Source organism: Heteronotia binoei, chromosome 8 (genome assembly GCF_032191835.1).
Source record: "Heteronotia binoei isolate CCM8104 ecotype False Entrance Well chromosome 8, APGP_CSIRO_Hbin_v1, whole genome shotgun sequence".
Lineage (NCBI taxonomy): Eukaryota > Metazoa > Chordata > Lepidosauria > Squamata > Gekkonidae > Heteronotia > Heteronotia binoei.
This window is the reverse complement of record NC_083230.1, coordinates 38,104,957-38,127,994: the sequence shown is the minus strand read 5'-3', so window position 1 is coordinate 38,127,994 and position 23,038 is coordinate 38,104,957. Positions and strand designations below refer to the sequence as shown.

The 23,038-nt window shown below is 40.3% G+C and overlaps 1 protein-coding gene across 2 annotated transcripts in view; it reads right to left on the bottom strand.

Annotated features, from left to right (window-relative positions):
- PDZRN4 (PDZ domain containing ring finger 4) overlaps positions 1-23,038 on the bottom strand; it is a 459,770-nt gene that overhangs the window by 82,368 nt on the left and 354,364 nt on the right. For both annotated transcript variants that reach the window (XM_060244928.1, XM_060244927.1), the window contains 2 exons: positions 13,084-13,337; positions 10,173-10,275 (listed from right to left, as the gene is read on the bottom strand). In XM_060244928.1, the coding sequence (XP_060100911.1) occupies positions 10,173-10,275; positions 13,084-13,337 (357 nt within the window). The remainder of the gene's footprint in view (positions 1-10,172; positions 10,276-13,083; positions 13,338-23,038) is intronic.

Below are 23,038 nucleotides of genomic sequence, written 5' to 3'. Positions count from 1 at the left end.
CACAATAATAAATCATTCAATACAATCAATACAATACAATACAATACAAAAACAGTATAACTAGCCTTAGTCTTTGACTGACCTTATCAGGATTTAATTTTACATTGTGTTCTCTGCATTATTCCAAGAAGAAACACAACTTTTTGTCATTATATCATATTGCTTTTGTTTCTTTATCTCCTTTCCCCACAATTAGAATATCATCTACAATAACTTTTATGCCTGGAATATGCCCTAGTTCTTGATTCAGCATGTACTGGAACACTTCTGGGGCAGGACTAATGCCCATCGGCATATGCAAGCCAAAAGAAGTTGCAAGCATGGTCAGCTTCACTTTTTGTCCAGTTCTATGTGCCATAACCCATTATTTACAAGAAACACATACCATTTTTAGCATGGGATTGGTGATATATCATATAATCACTGGTTGGTTATATTTACATTTCAATGCTTCAAAGGTTTAGAATGAATACAAATGCACAGTTTTCTGGACAGTTTTCACAACTAGGCTGCTGATTCATTCGGTGCTGGTATCTACTAGAACAATTATGCCTGTGGCTTGTAGGCTGGCCAGCTCCTGCTGGAGAGGTGCTGCCATTCATTTTCAAGATTCTCACTGGCTGCACATTGGGGTTTGACCCAAGTTTCAACTCCCCATACAAATGGTCTTCTTGAAAAAAATCCTCAGATTCACCCAGTAGCACTGTTGCCATTCCAGCAGCAAGATGGTTCTGCTCACTAGTTTGCACGGCATACAAAATATTCTGATGCTGTTCCTAAATCAACTGCATGGCTTTAACTGCTCTGCACCCCAGCAGCAGTCTATGAGTTTCATCTTGCACAATGAATTCCAAGCAATAAGTCTTATAGTCTTTTGGGTTGCAAATATTAAGACTTCACTTACCCACAAGTTTCAAGATGTTCTTTTTGTACATGATAGGCACGTGGTCCTATTATTCATTGTGTGTCTTTTCATTAATCAATGCTGGTAGCAGCAAATTACAGGCGGTCCTACAGTCCAGTTGAGAATGAATCACCTGTTTGATCAGTAACATAATGGCAAACAGGATACATATGAAGACTTTCCAGTAACTCCCTGTATTTGAAAATTATGGTCGGAAAGTCCAAAGTCTGGCTCAAGACATTTGCATAACCTTCAGAGTCATCACTGTCTTCCTGCACTTTTCTCACTGAGAGTCTCTGAGGTTTTCTCTTGCTCCTGTACTAACCTTGGGAAAAGTTTGGTTTGCTACCCACTTTGCATTGCTATCCATATGCCAGGAATGTGTATTTTTCATGCCATTTCCCAAAATACAAGCCCTGTATTCAGGGTGCCCCCTCAGTCAAATCCCGCTACGAGCATGAGTGGAGTCCGGAAGCATGTCGGATTTTAAGCGGTTGTCCAAACGTCAGCATCTGCGAATGGTGGTTAGCTCGTTCGAGTCCCGCGTTGAGACGACTGGGGTGCGGACTAATTTGATACTGCTTTAAATCAGGAACAAAATCCTTCTGACGGTTCCTGAGCGGAGTTTCTCTGTTTGAACGCTCCATCGTTGGCAACTCGTTGGAAGCAAACCACCGCTTCCCTCCCAAAGCCCCTGCAAGTGATATCACTGCGCCAGTGAATGAGCGAGCGAATGTTGGCTCGATAAATCGTTTACCCGCCCTTATGTCCAGAAACAAAAATCACTTTTGAAAGTAGATGTGAACTAGATGTGAACTGATTTGAATTCCTTTTTCTGCACGCGTAGTGCTCGTGCTGGAAAAGTAGTGCCAACGGACTAGCAAAACTTTAGTGATCTGACCCATTTAAAAGCGATGCACTGCAGATAGCGGGCATCACTGCACCTGCGCTAATGCAGACTGACGTCTCATGAAACGAGGTCCAGTAGAGCAATCTGATCGACCAGCGACGGGACCCACATGGGATAGAACGGGAGCCTGGCTGTTGTCTGATCGGAAAATTGGTTGTGCGGATTATAATACAGGCGCGTTGCAGATGGATTTAATGGTGAGTGTGACTGCACCCATTGTTTCCATCTTTAGAAACTGTAGAGATAAATGTTTTACAAAAATATAATCCTTAATTTAGTTATATAGGCATTCAATGCCTCTTCACTACTGTACAACTTTATGAAGAATTATAGCATTTCACAGTTTCATTTTGTTTGGGTATACAGTATTCATCTATTGACCTGAGTAATTGCTCCAGAGTACAATCTGTATCAAGCTCAAGAGACTTCCAAACCTTTCTTCCATTCTCTGCTACGAGGTAATATAACAGCTTTGCCTTTGCTTTTCTTCTTCTCTCTCCATGGCAAGAGCTAGACACAGCTCTAATGCCTGTCTCCAACACCTCCATACTTGGGCTAGACTGACTGCAACAAAGTCCAGTGGTACTGAGTGATTTATGTTGCAAAACGCTTTGCTGCTTTGGTTGCTCCATCATTTCCTAATATGGCACCTTCCCCACTGTTGTGAAATTGGGACTGGACTGAGTCTCTGTCATCTGCCCATGCCAACCAGTGCTGTTTCAATTTCTATGGTGCTTACCCTCTATAGTTAAAACTTTTGTTTTGTTTCTCAGGAGGCTTTAGGACAGGGGTGTCAAACTCATTTATTAGGAGGGCTGGATCTGACATGAATGGGACTTTGTACGGCTGAGCCATGTGTGTCCTAAAATGTAATGCCAGATAGATATACTCTTTAAAAAGGACACAGGCAAACACAAAGATAGTATTTTTAAAATAAAAATACAAACATGCTTAAAACTCTTTTTTTAAAACAGAAAGGCAGGGGAATAGTGGGATTTTGCAATGCAATTTTAAAAATAAAACATCAAGGAAAAAAACAAGGATCACACACACAACAGAAAACAAAATATATAAAATGCTCTCAGCCTGGGAGAGCATGAAATGGCAAGGCATTGCAAGCTTTTCTCCCCCACCCCCGGGTCTACTCAGCTTAGCAATGGCTCTCCAGTTTAATATCCCCCTTTGGCTGTGGGTTCCCAAGTCAGAGTAGTCACTAGGCACTAGTGCTCATGTCCATTAACAGACAAGGCTGACTCAGAGCATCGACATTTGATTTGAAAGCACCCAACTCCAGGAAGCTTCAGCTGGCCATAGGAACGCTGGGAAGTTAAACCTCTCCAATGAAACAAAGTTGCAAAGAAAACGTGGATTGGATATCCCGTTCTGGTCTGCTCTGTCCATAGGCCTGAGTGGGAAATCCATTCCGCATTTTCTTTGCAGCTTCGCTTCTGCTTTAGCCTCTGCAAAGAGAAGGCAGAAGGAGCTGTTAACATTGGCAGCTTTGCAGCTTCGCAGGGTGAGGACAGGAGGGAGAGGGGAGGGGGGAAGAAGAGAGCCACTGTGGGCCTGATTGAAGCCCTCTGGGGGCCGGTTTTGCCCGTGGGCTGCATGTTTGACACCCCTCCTTTAGGACCTTTTGAGTCACTCTAGCTCTTCCTGGGTTTCCATGGCCCTTCTGACTTAGAAAGATAGAGAAAAAGGGTTTGAGCCCTGTTGCGTATTTCACTAAATGTCAGATACTCCTCACAGAGTTGATTGGCAGTTACATCGGCTCCTAATGGATGGCGAAAGGTACTTAATGTTGAATTTTGTCTGTTGTTCTGGCCAGCCTCCATGTGATATGGGACTTGGCAGAATAACCAGGATATATCCTCTTATAAACCTACTGTGCACAATGTTAAATTTTGAATGTTGATTAATGATGTGTGATTCTTCTATGCTTTAATGAATTGACATTAAGATTGAAGTTACATAAGTAAGAGGTTTTTCAGAACAACTGTCTCTCTTTCTTGATGCAATTGGAAAACCAGTTTCTCCCACAAATGAACATAATGGAAATGGGACTGCATGCAAGGGTTTCTGCACCCCTCATTTCCGCGAACCCATGTTCCAAGTAGGTGAACTATGGCTTGTGGTACTTGGGTGGTCACTTCTTGAAACAGCCACCAGTGGAAGAAAGACAGGTAAGCTATGAACTTCCCTGACCTGAGGACATTGTACCTCAGATGGTAGTAAAGGGACCATTTCCCCTCACATCTCCTCATCCTTCTCCATAGCCCCTGCACTCTCATTCCGGCACCCAGAGAGCTGTTGGGAAGAGAGCAAGGTGGCCACAGAGAAGACAGTAAAACTACCACCATGGCAGTCACCTGGCAAAAGAACAAGCTCACCACTTGGTAGACCCTCCTCCAGATGCCATGGTAACTCTCAGTGATCATGCTGAAGAGACAGCAGGAAAGCAGAGGAGTAAGTTCTGTCCTCACTATAGATGCCTAAGGTTCAGTGGGGGTGGGGAGAGAAAATCCCGTACACACAGAGGTACTTTAGTAATGCAATTATATGGCTCTTTTGGTTGATGTTAACTGGAAATATGGTCCTCCATGAGCTGTGGAGTACTACTGCTCTAATTAGTGTTTTAGGGGTGGTAAGTGCTGTATGTTACAAGACTCAGGACCAATTCTACACAAGTGGATTTCTCAACACAATCATGTAACATGTGCAGAGATATGGGAAGGAAAGTTTTTATGAGCTAAACAGTATAAGTAAAGAGTCAACATCCATCTCCATGATGCAGCCACTGGAAAAAGTGCAACTGTGGCCACTAACATTATTATTATCTGACTCACATTAACGTATCTCTACACAGCTGTGTACCCTCTTCAGATATGATTTAGTCCTCCAAGGACTAAAGTCTTGTTCATACTTCTGAATTCTCTAAGATAATTTAGCGACTAGAAGAATGACATGGCAAGAAGTAATCTGCAGGATATGGCCCAATTAAAAAACAAACAAACTCAGGGGTGATGCCCATAACAAACACCACTGTGTCATTATGTTTAGGATTTATTCTGACTCAGCTGAATTCACTCATAGTCCCACTATGGTTGTTTCTCACTGTTGGTTCCAGAGCTAGTCTAGTCTGCCAAATTTACAAACAAAAGCAATTGTTTTTGTTTACATATCTGTATACTTTTCATCCTGAAGCTACCTAAAACAGCTTACAACAATGAGAAAAAAATGAAAATTGCCAACCAACAAAACAACAAACTACATCTTGGGCCAGTCCTGGATTCACTGGCAGGCACATACAAAGACACAGGCTGTGGGTCCTTTGGCTCACACCACTGACCATGTCCAAGACTTAAGATGAACACAGGCTTTACCAGAAGTTAAAATATACTTCACTGAAAACCTCTGAGCCATCAATTTAAAAAGAATAGGTGAGGAACTGACATTATGGCATACATTAATATGCACTGCCAGGAGTCTGATGCTACTAAAGGTATCAGCTTCCTTGGAAATACCATGGTGACTCCTCATTGAAGGCCCCAAGGTTTAAAATAACATGAAAACTTTGAGCTGGATTCAGTTTATAATATGAGTGGATTAAAATAATAATAATAATAATAATAATAATAATAATAATAATAATAATAATAATAATAATGAAAAAAATACAAAATTTAAAATTAATATCACTAAATTCTTTCTGTTTAAAAACCCAATATGTACCATTTAAAAATACTTCACAGTTTTAAGCATGCATGAAGAAACACACACACACAACTGATGGTAAAATTTACAATGGGCTGGTTGTATGCTATCAGGAATCTGAGGGGAGCTGTTACAGGCTATCAGTTTTATAATTCTTGTGTTTAGAAAGTCTTTAAATATGCCTTTACAAGATAGACAAACCTGTTTTGGTCTGGTGAGCAAATAACCCATGCGCTGAAAAGTCTCTAAATATGCATCCACAAGATAGACAGATCTGTTTCAGTCTACTGGGCCCAGCATAAGGGCCTTTTTGAAAGTCCATAAATGGTTACACATAACATATTTTTTGCTAGAACAGGAAGAAAAATGGTAGGTGGAAAATAAATATGGAAGGATATATTTTTGCAAGTTAGCTTCAGTACCATGCCTATCTTATTTGACTAAGATTACCTGTCCACTTCTCATGTTATACTTCTCAGTCAGAAGATTGGAGCTGCTCTCGGCAGGGCTGCAATCACCCGCCATGGGCCCTTAGGCAAAGATTTCACCTGACTCTCCCACAGGACTCCAGTCCATGTGTTTAATTTTGTAATTTTATATTTTTATGCATGTACATATAAGACACCACTAATGAAATGGTCTGTAGTTCACAAAAACTTACTATCGCAATAAATCTTTAGCAAGTAAATCATTAAGAACCCTGTTTAAGTTTACATTTGAACCTTCACCAAGCACAAAGCAGAATCGAACTGATTATGTAGTCTTGCTGGATGAGAAGTACATTGGAGACGATTTAACAAACATTTTCTAAAAAGTTTTGTCATTTATCATATAACATGAAGTTTAAAGTCTACAGTAGCAAAGTAGTTTTTTATAAAGGGATATTAGATGTTCCAGCCAGGGCTTTTATTGAGCAGGAACAGACAGGGACGCAGTTTCAGCTGGCTTGGCATCAGGGTGTGTGGCTTAATATGCAAATGAGTTCTTGCTGGGCTTTTTCTAAAAAAAAGGCCCTGCAATACAACAACCCACTGCCTGAACAGTGTTAAATTCAAATAAAACTAATAGGCAGAGAGAGAGAGAAGGACCATTTCTGCAATAGTGAAATTGCCCACACTGACATTTTAAAAACTGAGCATTATGTGAAATTTTCCAGTTTTTTCCTTCTTATCCCACATTTTTGGAATCCCTGGTTTTAGCGAGTTCTGAAAATGCAGGTTAAGAAGGAGAAAACTTTGGGTTTACGCTTGGTGAAAAAAAACTACTGTGGAAAACTTCACATAACATACAGTTTTAAAAACATCAATGCGGGGAATATCACTACTGCAGAAATGGTCTTCTCTCCCTCTGCCCATTAGATTTAATTGCATTTTAAACACTGTTCAGGCAGTGGGTGGTTGTTGTATTGCTGGACCAAGGGCTTTTTTGTAGAAAAAACCCAGCAGGAATTCAGGGGAATTTCACTGCTGTGGAAATGGCCAATGAGTTCTACCTTCTGTTCCACACATGTAACCACTAATACAGATTAACTTTCTATTACCACGCATATATTAACTCTCCCCTCTGCCTCTGTTTAAAATCTTAACAACAATTTGCTGCTATACTACCATTAAATACATTCTAAATTGCCAACTAGGGATGAGAAGAAGTTGAGACTAGGGACGGGCACAAACCAATAAATGAATTGCAATTTATTGGTTATTTATTGGTTATTATGTGATTTATTTAGAACTAGGTTGTGGAATTGCATTGTCCCTGATTCAAAAAATGAAACACATTTCTTTTGCAGGGCATTGTTTGTTTCATTTTCAGGAGAAGAATGAATAGGGCTCTGGGGGGGGGGGGGGCTGATTTTGAGATAGATGCACCAAATCTTCAGCACAGCAGTTGGTGCTTCTCCTCAAAAACCTTCCCAAGTTTCAAAGATTGGGCCAAGGGGTCCTTGTAAGCAAATAGCAGAAAGTTGTGAGCAGCCTTTTAGAAACTTGTGTGCCTGCAACACCCAATGCAGCTTAAACGGAACTGTGCCCCCATGTAAGTTCAGCTCTAGCTTCAGGTTTGGTCCTTGAAACCACGGCAAGGAACACCTTCCCAGCCATGTGTTTAAAAAATTGTCCTATTGTGTAGGGGAAAAAGGCGTTCCTCAAAGCCTCCACCTAAATCAGCCATGCAGCAAACAATTCTTCTGCTTTCAATATAACTGATTCTTTTCTCTTTGTGCTGAAAAGTGGAAGCAGCTGAGTCAGGGTGTGCTATTATACTGGTATATAATCTGCTCCCATAGAGCAGAATGGGAGCTCCTTGGTTGGCTCCCAGAGCTGCCAATCAAGCTATGGACAGCTGCTTTGGGTGTTTCTAGTGCTCTCCACAAGTCCACTCCGAGTGTTAACTAGGAATTGATTGAATCGGCACCAGGTTGCAAAAACAAACCACCCAAACCTCTATGGAAAAAAGGCGGTTCATTTTTGAGTTTGGGAATGATGCAACCAAATGAACCAGTTTGAAATGTATTTTTCCCCCAGTTTGTGCCCATCCCTAGTCCAGACTCTAGATGGTTCTTTAATTAATCATGCAAAAATCCTCTGAATGTTTGTATCACTGTGATCATTGGACAAGTGTGGGCAACACTCTGTGGGATGCAAAGAACTGTCCTGGTGTCTTCTATGTCACACTGCTGCTTTTCTTGGATCTTTTATCCTGTATACTGAGTTGAGTCTGAATCAGTGAATTAGGTAGAGTTTTACCTTCCTTACAACAGACTTATGACTATTCTGATGGCATGATACTATGGTGATCATGTAACCCAAGGTAACACATTTGTGCAGTGTGGCTTGTGTATTTAGAATGTTAAAAGTTATGCGCATGCAGAATCACTGCCCTCCATTTTTTAAACAGCAGAACATACACAGAAGCTTGTGGTGGGAAGTGATATTCATCCATTTTGATGTCGCAGAATTCCTGTTGCTACCTTGATTTGCCAATTGCCATGGGATGGAGATTTTTGCAGACTAACTCCCCCTTGCCACAGAATAAAACCATCTCCTTTTCTTCTATTTAAATTTCATGTGAAACATTCTTTATTTCAGTCACTCAGTGGCTTTGCCTTGTGCTACTGAATCATTGCTGGCAGCAAATTAATGACTAGGATAGTGTGATTAGTAAAGATTACAGGCTACTGAGAACCTTCCTGGTCATTTACCACTGTCATAATACTTATGCTGGCCATTATTAGGGATTAATAATGGTGATGAGGAGGACATGCTGCCACTGTACTGAACTGTCTATGTGAAATCTGGCTGCATTTTAAATATATACTTGGTATAATGGATACATGGGGAAAATAACAAAAGATTAAATTGTATTATTTGTGCTTTAAAATATTATTCTAAAAGCTTTCTCACACAAAAGGATATGTATATAAACGCACAACTAATTACACAATAAATGAACTAAAGTTAGTGCTTTTGTAAGTTTAGTAGCTTTTTACTGGTTTTTATAAGGCAGTCTGGGTTGCAGGGAGGGTGGGGATCCATTTCCTTACCAATCCCTTAATGATTTATTCAAAAACTTTATCCTGGATAAGCTTCAGTGAGCCAATGTTATTTCATTTCCCTTTCTCCTTTGGGAAGAACTATAGGCTTCTGCAGTCTTCTAAAGAACATTTTGTAAGAACAGGATGAGAGTATCATTAATGAGATCCATTTGCCTATTTATCAAGTCTTACCAGTGTGTTTAGTTTCTAAATATTAAGCAAGGTTTCATTACAAATTTTGAAGGCAGACCAAATAAAAGGAAGATAAATTGCCTTTTTTCCTGGTTCCGAGAGCTACTGAATGAAACCTACTTAATGAAAAATGAAAAAAAAACTGTGTGTAGTTTAAATCCATACAAAGCATGAACATATTATATTCATAAAATGGCACACTTGCTCTTTTGCCATTGTGTTTAAAATAAAGATAAAAATCTAATGACTGTCAAATAAAGGGAAGCTTTGGATACTGAAAAGGAAATCTAACAAAGGAACACCATTTCTAAAACTGAATTATTATTTTGGGGAAAAAATGATACATCCATTTTTTAATAGCTTATGCAGATACTTCAAGGTGCAATAGACACACAGTGGACAGATACTCACAGTATCGCATACAATTTGTTCTTATTGTACCATGTTCTGGAAGCATCACATAAAAGAACTCTAAAACCCCCCTCTTATTTTGAAGCTTGAGCCTTGATCTGTCAAGAACCCAGTCCATGTCTTCACAAAATTCAGTTATAATGCACAACAAAACCACAGAATATTTCCGCTTTTTCATCTTTGAGGATTAACAATTAAAATCTCTAATACTTTTAACACCATTTCTAACCCATTCTTTAAATCTGGCTGAATATTTCTACTTCAGAATCACTGTGAAAATCTAAAACCAAATGCTCATGACAACAGTTTACTTCATTTTTATACAATTCAACCCTAGAAAAGTGTGTGGCATTTCACAAGAATGACAGGCTAAAAGAAAGTTTGGTATTTCTCTTTTTAAAAAGATTATTTGAATTATTATATTTCTCAAAGGCTTTTGTTATCAGCTGTGATAATATCATACCAGACATACATATGGGTGTGTAGTGGGATATGCAACATTGTCTTACCTCACACTCAAAATCTTCAGTTCTGTCTGCATCAGTGGGCAGGCTGGAAAGATACTCATTACCTTCATAAAATTCATGTTCCACTGGATGAAGAGAATGGCAGCTATGTGAAACAAAGAGTTGCTCTATTAACCTTATGATATTCTGTTTATGTTTGAAAATTTAATAATATAATTTTTGGGAAAAGATGAGTAAGTTAGATATTTGATTCCAGTTTTTCAAATTAAAAATATATTTTAGAAACTTGTTGCATTAGATTTTTAACATACAGAATGCTATTTGGAATTACTTGAGAGTGCTAGACTTTTGCTCCTATCTGTAAAAATGCATAAAAATTAGTTATAATTTTGCCGGGCAACAGAAAGTACCTATCCAAAAGATTTTTATGGTTGTGAAATCTTGGCCAGAATATTTTTGTACAAAACCCATTGGACTTTACCTCTGAATATATTCAGAAGTGAATTTGTGATCACAGTACCTAGGATGACACTGTGAGGCAATGGACTGATGAATTATGAAATGCTTCAGGGGCACTGGAAAGCAAACAGCACTGCCCAGGTCTCCAGGCCTTTAGCACCAACAGAATGTGCTGTCATTACTGTGTTGCCTCAACTGTGGAGGTCATTTACCATGCTATGACGGATCACAGGCATCTGCATGCTTAGAGGCAGTGCATATGAGTGACAGCTAATGGAACTGCAAATGAGCGACAGCTAATGGAACTCACTCTGATCGGGAGACTGCAGCTAACTGTTGAGAAACGGGGTCAGTTAGGCAGTTGGAGAAAGCAGTTGGTGAGTTGGAGATTGGATGGAGAAGGGGGTGGCTGCTTGAGACAATCTCTAATGTGAGAAAAGCCTAATAAAGCAGAGCCAGGGTGCAGTGGCTTGGGATAGTTCCCAAAAGTACGGTCTCTGTGTAAAACAAATAATCATATCTTGAGAGGAAATTTTAGTTCCCTAGTATTAAGCTTAATGTCCAGTGGGACAAGACAGTTAGTCCGGAAAAGTAGGATTTGACAAAGGGTGTGCTGTGGCACTGAAAGGCACTCAAACACCAAAGTCCCAGGTTATTTATTTTGGAGAGGAGATAATGATCTGACCAGAGAAGAGGGATACAGAGGGAAGACCTGAGTCTTAACCATAGGAACAACACTGAGTACAATCTCAAGACTGTATGATTACCAAGTGTAAAGTTTTAAAAGGAAATCTGTGCCAAGCAACCTTTAGCCTCAGTTTAAGTCAAACAGCTTTAAGTGCAAAACCGTCTCTTTTGACAGTTCAGCTGTAAAACCATCTCTTGTGAAAGTCAGCAATCTCAGAGGCAGTTCTGTGTTTAAACTGTCTGCTTACACATTCCCTATTCCAAACCATATCAATTCCCTTCCTTGCCAGTCTGTTCAAATAAACCAAACGTTGTTTAAATCTTTATCTGTGCCACTGATGCCAACTTCTGAAGGGGTGCGGCCAGACGTACCATTAGTGGCGACACAGCTCCGTCATGCTGACGGATTAAATGTGTTCGTTCAGACATCCACATCTGGCAATCGAGCGTGATCCAGCGTCATTCCGACTTGCTGCAGATCAGTGCCGCATTAATTTGACACCACAGAAAGTCCAGCCCTTTTTCAAAACAGCGACACAAGATCGGCTTTTTGTTGTTTGGACAGCTCACGTGCGATACTGCCTCCCACCTTGTTTTTGAAAAAGAGCCCCAGCAGACATGCGCATTGCCAGATAATCCGGGAATCTGAGATGACGCTTCTGCTTCTCCAATCAACACAGGATCGGAGGGGGGGGGAACGTTATCCCACTTTTCAGAACAGGAAAAAAGATCTTTGTTTTCAATGTGAGGATTTCAAGATATCATTGTCACTGCCAAATTCTAGGAAAATAATTCCTGCCAGTGCCTTGGTTTGGATCGGCAACGTTAATTCCGGAAACTTTCCCCCTTCCCCCCTGCCGCTGAAGCAATGTTTGATTTTCCAGCTCCAAGCAATTGGGCGCATGTTCAATGGACCCCCCCTCCCAGAAATCACCATCACCGTGTGATCGATCAACTGCTTTTCACTATCGGGACCAACTATACGACCGTTCATGTGAACGCCGCCATGTCGGATTTTTCTGCCCCAGTCCAGAAAAAGGCTCTTTCGTCTCACTTTAAGTGGTCCGTCTGGCCGCACCCAAGGAAAATGTTGACAACTGAAGCAACAACAGGGTGACTGTTTTAGTGGGGTGAATATTAAGGCGGTCATCTTGTCACACATGCATTCTCTATAGTTCCTTAAGCTCTCTCAAGCTTTCCTATACATGATGGATTCTATGGTCTGTATCCTATCACTCCTCTCAGCAAAGTCTGAAGCCTGTTCCAATGGAAGGAACTTTCCCGTAACTGAAATAGCTCTTCTACCAGAAGTAGAATCAAGATCTATATGTCCTAATACTACCAGTTGTAGGAAATCTGAAGTGTAGGACAGTTCAGAGGAAATCAAGTTGAAAGAAGGGGGTCAGCAACTTTTTCACAGTCGAAGGGAGCTTTGCAAATCAGTGTCTAGGGTTTTTTTGTTATCTGAAATTCCTTTGGCAAACAAATCACAAACGTTATTAATGTTTTGCTCCTAATGCCAGTCTCCTAATGTTGATATTGTTCCTTATTCCACTAACAGCTCCATTTCCACAGGCGGTATTGTCCCTCTGGGAAAAGCAAGACATTGTAGAGGTATCCATATAGCACCTTAACGAAAGTATTTTGATTAAGTAATTGGTGAGGAGGGAAAGGCTTAAATAATAAAGAGGGAAAGGATTAAGCACTCTTCCCTAGGATATGCAAAACAGATCATGAACACAGATATCTTACATTGTTGTGATACTATCTTGCATCATTTGCCAGCTCAGTAGAAAAAAAGTCATACCTGTCTGAAAGCAGGAAAGGACATATGTCAGGTACTGGAGGTGTGGTTGGCCTTAGCTTGGCCAGAGCCATAATATGCTCAAAGGTAATATCTGTCTGCGTGCTAGCATCTATGAGCTGAACATCCTGTGAGCTTCCATGTACTTTAATTAGGGGTGCTCTCCGTAGAACTTGGACTACAATGGGTTCCTTCGCATTACGAAAAGCCTCCACTGCCTCCTCATGAGTAGCTTTGGAGAGATCTCTTCCATTAACCTTGGAAGAAAAAAAAACACTTTCTAGGTTAATATTGTGAGACATGTAGCATGCTGAAATAAAAACTTATTCATAACGTTTATCATATATTTAACATAACTCTTCTATGGTGTCAAAGAGGAAGAAAAGTGTCATTGAAAATCAAAACTTTGGACACTTAGGACATGGAATTCAAAACTTAGGACACTGAAATAAAAACTTACTCAAAACATTTATTGAAGAAAATAGGAAGAATAGATGTTATGAGATTTCCAGAACATATAAAATGGCTCTCAAATTAGAAAGAAATAAAGTGAAATAGCAAAAGTTTGTTCTATCAGTCTTTTAGAACACACAAGGAAAAGAGCTTTAAACATTACAAAGAATGTAAGGGGATTTTATTTCAATGTCAATGTTAAAACTAAAATGGACATAAATTTTAAACTAGTGCACTAATTTAGATCTTCACAAATCCTCCCCGCCGCCCCCGCGTTTCCTTTCACGGGGTTATGCCACAACCTGAACTTTGCTATGGTTCTAGTCCTTCCTCTTTAGATCATTGTTGGAAACTGTGTAAAGTGGCATTGTTTAAACAACCTTTGCTAGTGAGAAATGTTTGGTATTATTGTATAGCTTGGACATGAACCGTTGGTACTTTGAATTGTTATAGTGCAGGTGAAAATGGTTTTTGTTAACCAGCTTGACAATTGTTGATAGTAGGAAAGGCAGGATATAAAAATTTTAAGAAGTAAAAGCAAATGTAAATGCAGCAATGACAGATATAAACAGAGAAAAAATAGATATATAAAGCTAATCTATTTAAAAAGCAAAATATGAAACATCATATATCAAATGTAGACTTTGGTATGCAGATCAAAAAAACTCAAAAACTGGGGCCAGGCTCCGACTGGGGGCATCTTTGTACAAACTTGGATCAGGTCCAGGTTTAACAAAAAAATAAATCCCAAAAAGTTTTTTAAAAAGTAAATTAAACATATAGGGGAAATATTACTATGCCATGAGATCTCAGCTACCATTCTAAAGGGTGCTTAGAAGCTAAAACAGCCAAAGTGCTGGAAGACTAGTTGGAAAAGAATGGAGAAGCAGCAGCCTTCAGCCACCATATGAGCTAGGTAGGCAGCAGTGCTGTAGGAAGGAAGGCAGGTAGGGGAAGCAGTGGAAGCTGCTACTGCTACCCTCTACCAGTATACCACAACATAAATCAGGAAACTGGAGGCAACACTGTTGCAGGAAGGTGGGAGGAGTCTGAGCCATGGGTGGGATGCTGCCCCCCCCCCCATGAGCCAGGCATGTGGAAGTTCCGCAAGTATCCAGGATGGCTGGTGAGTGGTGGCCTGGTGAGCGAGCGGGGTGTTTGTGTAAGGATGGGATTCCACACACACCACCACTATCAGTCTCACAGGTCTTCTGGTTAACTTCCATGTTATTCATACATGTTGTGAAAATACAATATGCTAGAAAGCTTTCTGGGATCTGACACCTGAGTAGCATAAAACTTTGTCACTGCTGTGCTTGAACAAAGCAGGAGTCAAGCTGCACCTTTAAGACCAACCAATTTTTATTTAGAATGTAAGCTTTCGTGTGCTCTTAAGCACACGTCATCAGACAAGGAATCCAGCACAGTGAGCAAAGCCATACATAGCTGAGCAGAGCCATACATAGCTGAGCAGAGCCATACATAGCTGGTAGGTAGTGGCCTACTACTACTGCTGTGCTTGTGCTAGATAAAACACTCCAAGGGCTGCAGATTCCAAAGACAGTAGTACTTTGGCATCTGAAGTTCAGTCTTGTTTTACTTGGTGGCCATAGCCAGTTTCCACCAATAAAATGAGTAATAGAGACCGCCAGGAAGCTAAATAATTATTTTCAGTTCCCATGAACTGCATTGGTCAGCTGACTATATGTTTAAAGATGTAATGTTGCACCATACCAAATGTTCCTATCTTTAACAGTCACACAAATTACATAATTACATATAAAGTTATTAAAATGCTTATATGCGGTTACATGTAATAATATATTTGATTTGATTTACTAGATATGTACGTACACTTCCTTTGTCCAGGCTCAGAGTGGATCACATCATAATAAATACATTCTAACTTGTATCTATAATAAAAAATCTAAGACAAATACAATAAATACAATAAAATAGTATATTGCTATATCATAAGATGCTTCTTGTTTTCAATAGCATTGTTTCCTAATGCGCTTTGGAGGTAAGTTGCCCAGTCTCTATAAGTAGAGTTCTGTACTGAGAGGAGATTACATTTCAAAGCCAGGAGACAGACACATAAGTAAAACCTCTTTCAGCTGCAGCTGAAAAGAATAAAGCCCTCTAGCCAGTTAAGTGTTATAGATGTACTTCTCATTCACTGAGCTCAATGCTCAGCTCTAGTTCAGAAGAGAGATGTCTGGCTAATTACGGGGTGGACATTCATTGAATATGTAACTGTACCAGAAGCAAACACAAAACACTATCTGTAACTTACAAACTTGTTCAGTCAGATGCATGTCTCCACTCCAGGACTGTTTCATGAACTCGTATTAATTGGCTTTGTGGGGCAAACACATTCAAACAATTATTTTATACAGGTTCTTTATAAGGTGTGTGTGTATTAAAACAAACACTGTGATTCTTAAATGTTGAATTCAAGTTTTTTAATCACTAGTGCTCAGGATGCATGTATTTGCTGAAGCAGGTCTGAGGGTAGTCAGTACGTGGATAGGAAACTGCCTGGGAACCTATGAGTTTTCTGGAATAAATGGATAGGTAACCAGAAAAAAGCCCAAAGAAAAAACCCCACAGACATAAATGCTCACAGGAAAAAGGTCCACATGGAAACATGCCCATGTGGAAAAATGCCCACATGGAAATAAACCCACATGGAAAGAAGCCCACACAGAAAAAAATCCCGTATTGAAAGAAGCCCACATGGAATAGGATTGCCAAATCCAATTCAAGAAATATTTGGGAACTTTGGAGGTGGAGCCAGGAGACTTTGAGGGTGGAGCCAGGAGCAAGGTTGTGACAACCACAATTGAACTCCAAAGGGAGTTCTGGCCATCACATCTAAAGGGACCACACTCCTTTTAAATGCCTTCCTTCCATAGGAAATAATGAAGGATAGGAAATAATGAAGGATAATGATCTACCTCAAAAAACAGCCCCCCCCCCCAGCCCCAGATACCTGTGGATCAATTCTCCATTATACCCCCCTATTCCATGTGGGCTTCTTTCAGTATGGGCTTTTGTCCGTGTGGGCTTCTTTCCACATTGGTTTGTTTCCATATGGGCTTTTTTAACTGGAAGCAGTTATGTCTGTGGGGGTTTTTCTTTGGGCTTATTTCCTTTGGGCTTTTTTCCTAAAAACAAATGCATAACATTTCTGTAATAAACAAACAGATATAATTTAAATGATGTACGGATATTGGCCTCTTCTGCTAGTCTCTTTTATCTCACAAAAGAGGTTGGAATGCATTTGTTGGAACAGATGGGCTAATTAATCCATAAGCAACTTGTGAATGTTAAATAAAGAACATATCTCTTTACATGGAAACATATCACTGCCTTGTTTAATAAAGCTTCTGTTTAATGAACACTCTTCACTTTTTGGATAAACTGTGAAATCTGGGCCACTTGTCAAAAACTTCCCCAGAGTGACTGGTGACTCCTGCTTGGAAGTGAGCCAACCCCACTTTGATTGTCTCTAAATCCAGCCACATGTATAAATTCATCAATATCAGAAAACAAGAAAACAGGTTTTTTTGTCTTTTGATGCACACACATACATATGTGAGATCGAACAACCAGCTCAAATTGGCAGGCTGTCATTCCCAAATGCAGTCACTCTTATGCTGTATCTTTGCCAAGTCAACGCAGAAATTTGCAAAATGAAGCACAATAAAGTGTGGATTATAGACAGGTTATTTAAAGACCAGATAAAATGACTAGCCAATGCTAATTCAAGGTCCCATACAGAATAACCTTACCAGATCCAAACCACCCCCCCACTCAGGTCATAACGGCTTACTTTGGTTTTCTGCTACTAATGTTTTTTGTTTGTCTGTTTATCACTGGAAAGTATGCTGTCTCTTTAGAAAGGACAGATGATTCCAGCCAATCCTAGGGAGCAAAACCAAGAGAAAAACTATGCTAGTTTACATCAAACAATGATCTTGTACTTGGAATACAATCAGTTTAATTTGGAGACTATCTCTAATTTAATTAATCAGTGTTAAGCAGAACAGAACTATTAGCCTGGACTAATTTTATTTATTGAATTATTTTTATAAGTCCTATCCTATGTTTGAAACTTTTACAATACTACGATAAAGGACAGTTTAGAAAAAAAAGAGGACAATTTAGGAAAAACTACGCAAGTAAAAATAAAACACTACAATACGTTCACACAGCATGCAATAAAATAGCATCAGCTCACACACAAAAAAATTACAACATCTCAATAATAAAAGTAATCTCTGGAATCTCTTGCAAAATTGTATTTTATTTCCTTATTATATTTTTAGCTGGGGGCAGCATATATGGCTCTTTCCTCTATTCTCAAAACAGCTCCATGAGACAGGGTAGGCTGACAGAGAACTGGGTGGCCCAGAATCCAACAATGAATTTAATGCTGAGTGGAGACTTGAAATTGGGTCTCACATGTCATAGTCCAGGGGTGTTGAATTCATTTGTTATGAGGGCCGGATCTGAGTCTGAATCCCCTTCTGGAGAACTCTGTTGAAGATCATCCAGAATTGCCCTCAACTTAGTCTTTTTTGGTCTGGGGGAGCGGACAAGGAAGAACTAGGTTCTCTCCCTCCCTTTTGTTGGAGTCTCTTGAGCTGTCTATTCCTTTGCTTGGACAGTATGGCAGAATCAGTGTCAATGGAACCTTGAATTACATCCCTGATATCCTTTCCAAGCTCCATTCTATGCCCCTGTAATATGTTTTCTTTAGCATCTCCCCCTGACAAGTCAGAAACTCACAGATCCATCTACTTGACCTTATATTATTAAAAAGAGAATACAAGTCCCTAACGAAGTATAAAAAATGGCTGGCCTTACGTCAAGGCTGGAAGACCCTTATTCCAGCCATAAACAATGAGTCAAAAACTTTCTGGGAGCTGATTTAAGGGGGTCTCTTTGGAGTAGCTAGAATTCCCTCTTGTATTGCCCCTGGAATTTGGGAAAAACATTTTACCTCTATTTTTACTGATCCCCAGTTCAGATCCTCAAAGACATCTGGTTGAACCACCTCAAACTGATTCCTGGCCTCCAGTTTCTTCAGACACAGTGAGCTTTTTAATTACACAAATGCACTCAGGCAAAGCTCCTGGTCCAGATTTAATTTCAGTAGATCTCCTGAAAGTAAATCTAATCTGGTGGAGCAAACTTCTAGCTCCACTCTTTACTCAAATTAATGACTCTGGGATCCCTCAATCATGGAAGCATGCAGTGATAGTTCCAATACATAAAAAGGGTTCAAAAATGGATCCTACTAACCACAGGCCCATAAGCCTTCTTTCAACAATAGGTATGGTGTATGCAGTATCTCTGAAACTTAAATTACTAAATTGGATAGAAACAGAAAATATAATAAATCTTGAGCAAGCAGGATTCAGAAATGGAGTTTCTGCCTTAGACCACTGTCTTGTATTATACCATCTTGCTGACAAATACTCCTCTTTTTTAAGAGGCTATCTCTATGCAACGTTCATGGATCTTAGGGCAGCATTTGATTAGATCCCTAGGTTCCGCCTTTGGGTTAAATTATCTAAACAACATTAGACAAGAGACTGTTATGGCTGATTTACAAGAATCTATGAGAATTCTACTGCACAAATCCGCTGCGAACTGGACAGCTTACTAACACCATTCACCTCTCTAAAAGTGTAAAACAAGGCTGCCTACTAGTCCCCACACTTTTTAATCTCTACATAAATGACATGATCCCATATATTTAAAAAATAGCTTGTCATGCACCTATATTGGCGAGTCATGAAATCCCAATACTACTTTACGCAGATGATATTGTGTTGCTATCAAGATCTGAAGTAGGCCTGCGTAAGATAATAGGTGCTTTTACTGATTATTGCACACAAGAAGGGTTAACAGTTAACTATGAAAAATTTAAAATAACGGTCTTCTCAAACAAACCTTGCTTTAAACAGAAAGTATGGTCCGTTAAAGGTGGGAAAATAGAACCGATGTCTCATTTTAAATACATGGGCATAGTTTTTAGTTATAACCTTCAATGGAAACAACATATTAGAGCAGCAACTGGAATTGCTAAAAAAATTCTAATGCTCTCCTTAGGTTCTATTATTCAAGAGGTGGCCAGTATGTTCCAATGGCCATCAGAGCTTTTAATGCAAAGGTAACCTCCAATTTTTATACAGGGCTGCCATTTGGATAAAGGAAATCTCTGAATCATTTGATCGGATTCTTCTTCAGTTCTTGCATTGTATTGCAGGAGTTTCCAATTGTGTTGCAGGGATTGCACTGAAATAGGAATTTGCACAGTGCTCTTTTGAGTCTAGCGCTTGGAAGGCTGCTTTTAAACTGAGATTGAAAGCTTTCTACACTACACCCAATAAGAACATAAGAGAAGCCATGTTGGATCAGGCCAACAGCCCATCAAGTCCAACACTCTGTGTCACACAGTGGCAAAAATTTTTATATACACACATACACTGTGGCTAATAGCCACTGATGGACCTGTGCTCCATATTTTTATCTAAACCCTTCTTGAAGGTGGCTATACTTGTGGCCGCCACCACCTCCTGTGGCAGTGAATTCCACATGTTAATCACCCTTTGGGTGAAGAAGTACTTCCTTTTATCCGTTTTAACCTGTCTGCTCAGCAATTTCATCGAATGCCCACGAGTTCTTGTATTGTGAGAAAGGGAGAAAAGTACTTCTTTCTTTACTTTCTCCATCCCATGCATTATCTTGTAAACCTCTATCATGTCACCCCGCAGTCGACATTTCTCCAAGCTAAAGAGTCCCAAGCGTTTCAACCTTTCTTCATAGGGAAAGTGCTCCAGCCCTTTAATCATTCTAGTTGCCCTTCTACTTTCTCCAATGCTATAATATCCTTTTTGAGGTGCGGCAACCAGAACTGCACACAGTACTCCAAATGAGACCGCACCATCGATTTATACAGGGGCATTATGATACTGGCTGATTTGTTTTCAATTCCCTTCCTAATAATTCCCAGCATGGCGTTGGCCTTTTTTATTGCAAACGCACACTGTCTTGACATTTTCAGTGAGTTATCTACCACGACCCCAAGATCTCTCTCTTGGTCAGTCTCTGCCAGTTCACACCCCATCAACTTGTATTTGTAGCTGGGATTCTTGGCCCCAATGTGCATTACTTTGCACTTGGCTACATTGAACCGCATCTGCCACGTTGACGCCCACTCACCCAGCCTCAACAGATCTTTTTGGAGTTCCTCACAATCCTCTCTGGTTCTCACCACCCTGAACAATTTAGTGTCATCCGCAAACTTGGCCACTTCACTGCTCACTCCCAACTCTAAATCATTTATGAACAAGTTAAAGAGCATGGGACCCAGTACCGAGCCCTGCGGCACCCCACTGCTTACCGTCCTCCACTGCGAAGACTGCCCATTTATACTCACTCTCTGCTTCCTATTACTCAGCCAGTTTTTGATCCACAAGAGGACCTGTCCTTTAACTCCATGACTCTCAATCTTTCTAAGGAGCCTTTGATGAGGAACTTTATCAAAAGCTTTCTGGAAGTCAAGGTAAACAACATCTATTGGGTCTCCTTTGTCCACATGTTTGTTCACCCCCTCAAAGAAATGTAACAGGTTAGTGAGGCAAGATCTTCCCTTGCAGAACCCATGCTGAGTCTTCCTCAATAACCCGTGTTCATCAATGTGCCTACTCATTCTGTCCTTGATAATGGTTTCTACCAACTTTCCCGGTATTGAAGTCAGACTGACTGGCCTGTAATTTCCCGGGTCTCCTCTGGAACCTTTTTTAAAGATGGGGTGACATTTGCTACCTTCCAGTCCACAGGAACGGAGGCAGATTTCAATGAAAGATTACAGATTTTTGTTAGAAGATCCACAAGTTCAACTTTGAGTTCTTTCAGAACTCTCGGATGTATGCCATCCGGACCCGGTGACTTATTAGTTTTTAATTTGTCTATCAGTTGTAGGACAATGTTCATGGCAGTCCCTTTCATCTTCTAAAGGAGGACAATTTACTTGGGTAAAACATGTAGCTGGAGAGGATTGGTCTTTCCTCCACAGTACTTAATACTATAAACCATCAAGATGCACTAAACTTGGTTAGACTGAGGGTGACAAATATAGATCAAACTAGCACCTCAGTTTGTGCAAGGTGTGTGTGTTCTAATTTTGCACTAGGGATTGTGCCCCCTATGAAAATTCCTTCTTATACGAGCTTCCTTACGATTCTCAGATTTAGATATGTTTTTATGCTAGCTAGGCTGAATGTTTTTCCAACTGCAGAGCTAAGGGGACGTTTTGCTAAAATTCCATACTCAGATTGATTGTGTGACTGTGCATCAGGTATAATAAAGACACTGGATCATCCTATGTTATTTTGCCATCAGTGGACTGTGCCCAGATCTTTTTAGATTATTTTTAGATTATCCCTATTTTACATAAACATAGTGGAATCTTGGGTGACAACCCTACTACTGGCAGATGTGGACCCTGAAAAAAACTCACTCGGTGGCAAAATATTTGCCAATAGTGCTCTCTCTAACTTTGTGAAGTTCAGCAGCAGAAATTTGAATGGTTTTCAAAGGTGATTAGAGAAATTCATGGCTATCAACAATTAACCACACCAACTAAATGGAATCGCCACGTTCAGAAGTAGTATATCTCTGAATACCCATTACTAGGGGAAGTAATAGCAGGAGAATTTTGCTCCTGTAGTACAAGCAGGGTGTGTGGCTGGCTGGCCACTCTGGGAAACAGGATGCCAATTTAGATTATTTGGATTTGAGTTCAAGAGCACTTCGGAGCCAAACAAGATTTTGGGGGGGGGGGGGTACAACCTTTTAGGAGTAAAAGCTTTCCTTTGTCATTTGTGTTCTGCCTAAAGAAGGGAGCATTGACTCTTGGAAGTTTGTACCCTGAAAATCTTGTTGGTGTCCTACTGGCTGCCCTCCAGATTAGTTTCTAGATGATCTTGTGCAGAAGAGAAAATATTATATTCTTATGAACTTCCTGTTCCAAAGCTGCCCTATTATAGAGTCCAAGGGGTGTAACTGCATGAAAAACATCCTCACTGGTGATTCTTGATCTTTGCGGGGGGAGGGAGGGGAGTTTGCTCTAAAAGCAACTTTATTATTTATGGAGCACATTGTATCGCATCCTTTTTTCAAGGGGTTCAAGGCAGCAAACACTGTCCCCCCCCACTTTATCCTCACAACAATCCTGCAAGGTAGGTTATGCTCAGAGAAAACAACTATCCTAAAGCCACCCAGCAATTTTCTTGGCATAGTGCGGGGACTGGACCTACTACTCCAGCTCCCTTCTATAAGCAGCAGCAGACGGCGCCAGCTACTACTCCAGCTCCCTCCTATAAGCAGCAGCAGATGGCGCCACCCCCACAAACCTCAGCTACTCCTGCTTATTTGTGGGGAGCGGAGCACCCTTAATCTACCACTTGGAGAGAGGGGGGGCCGG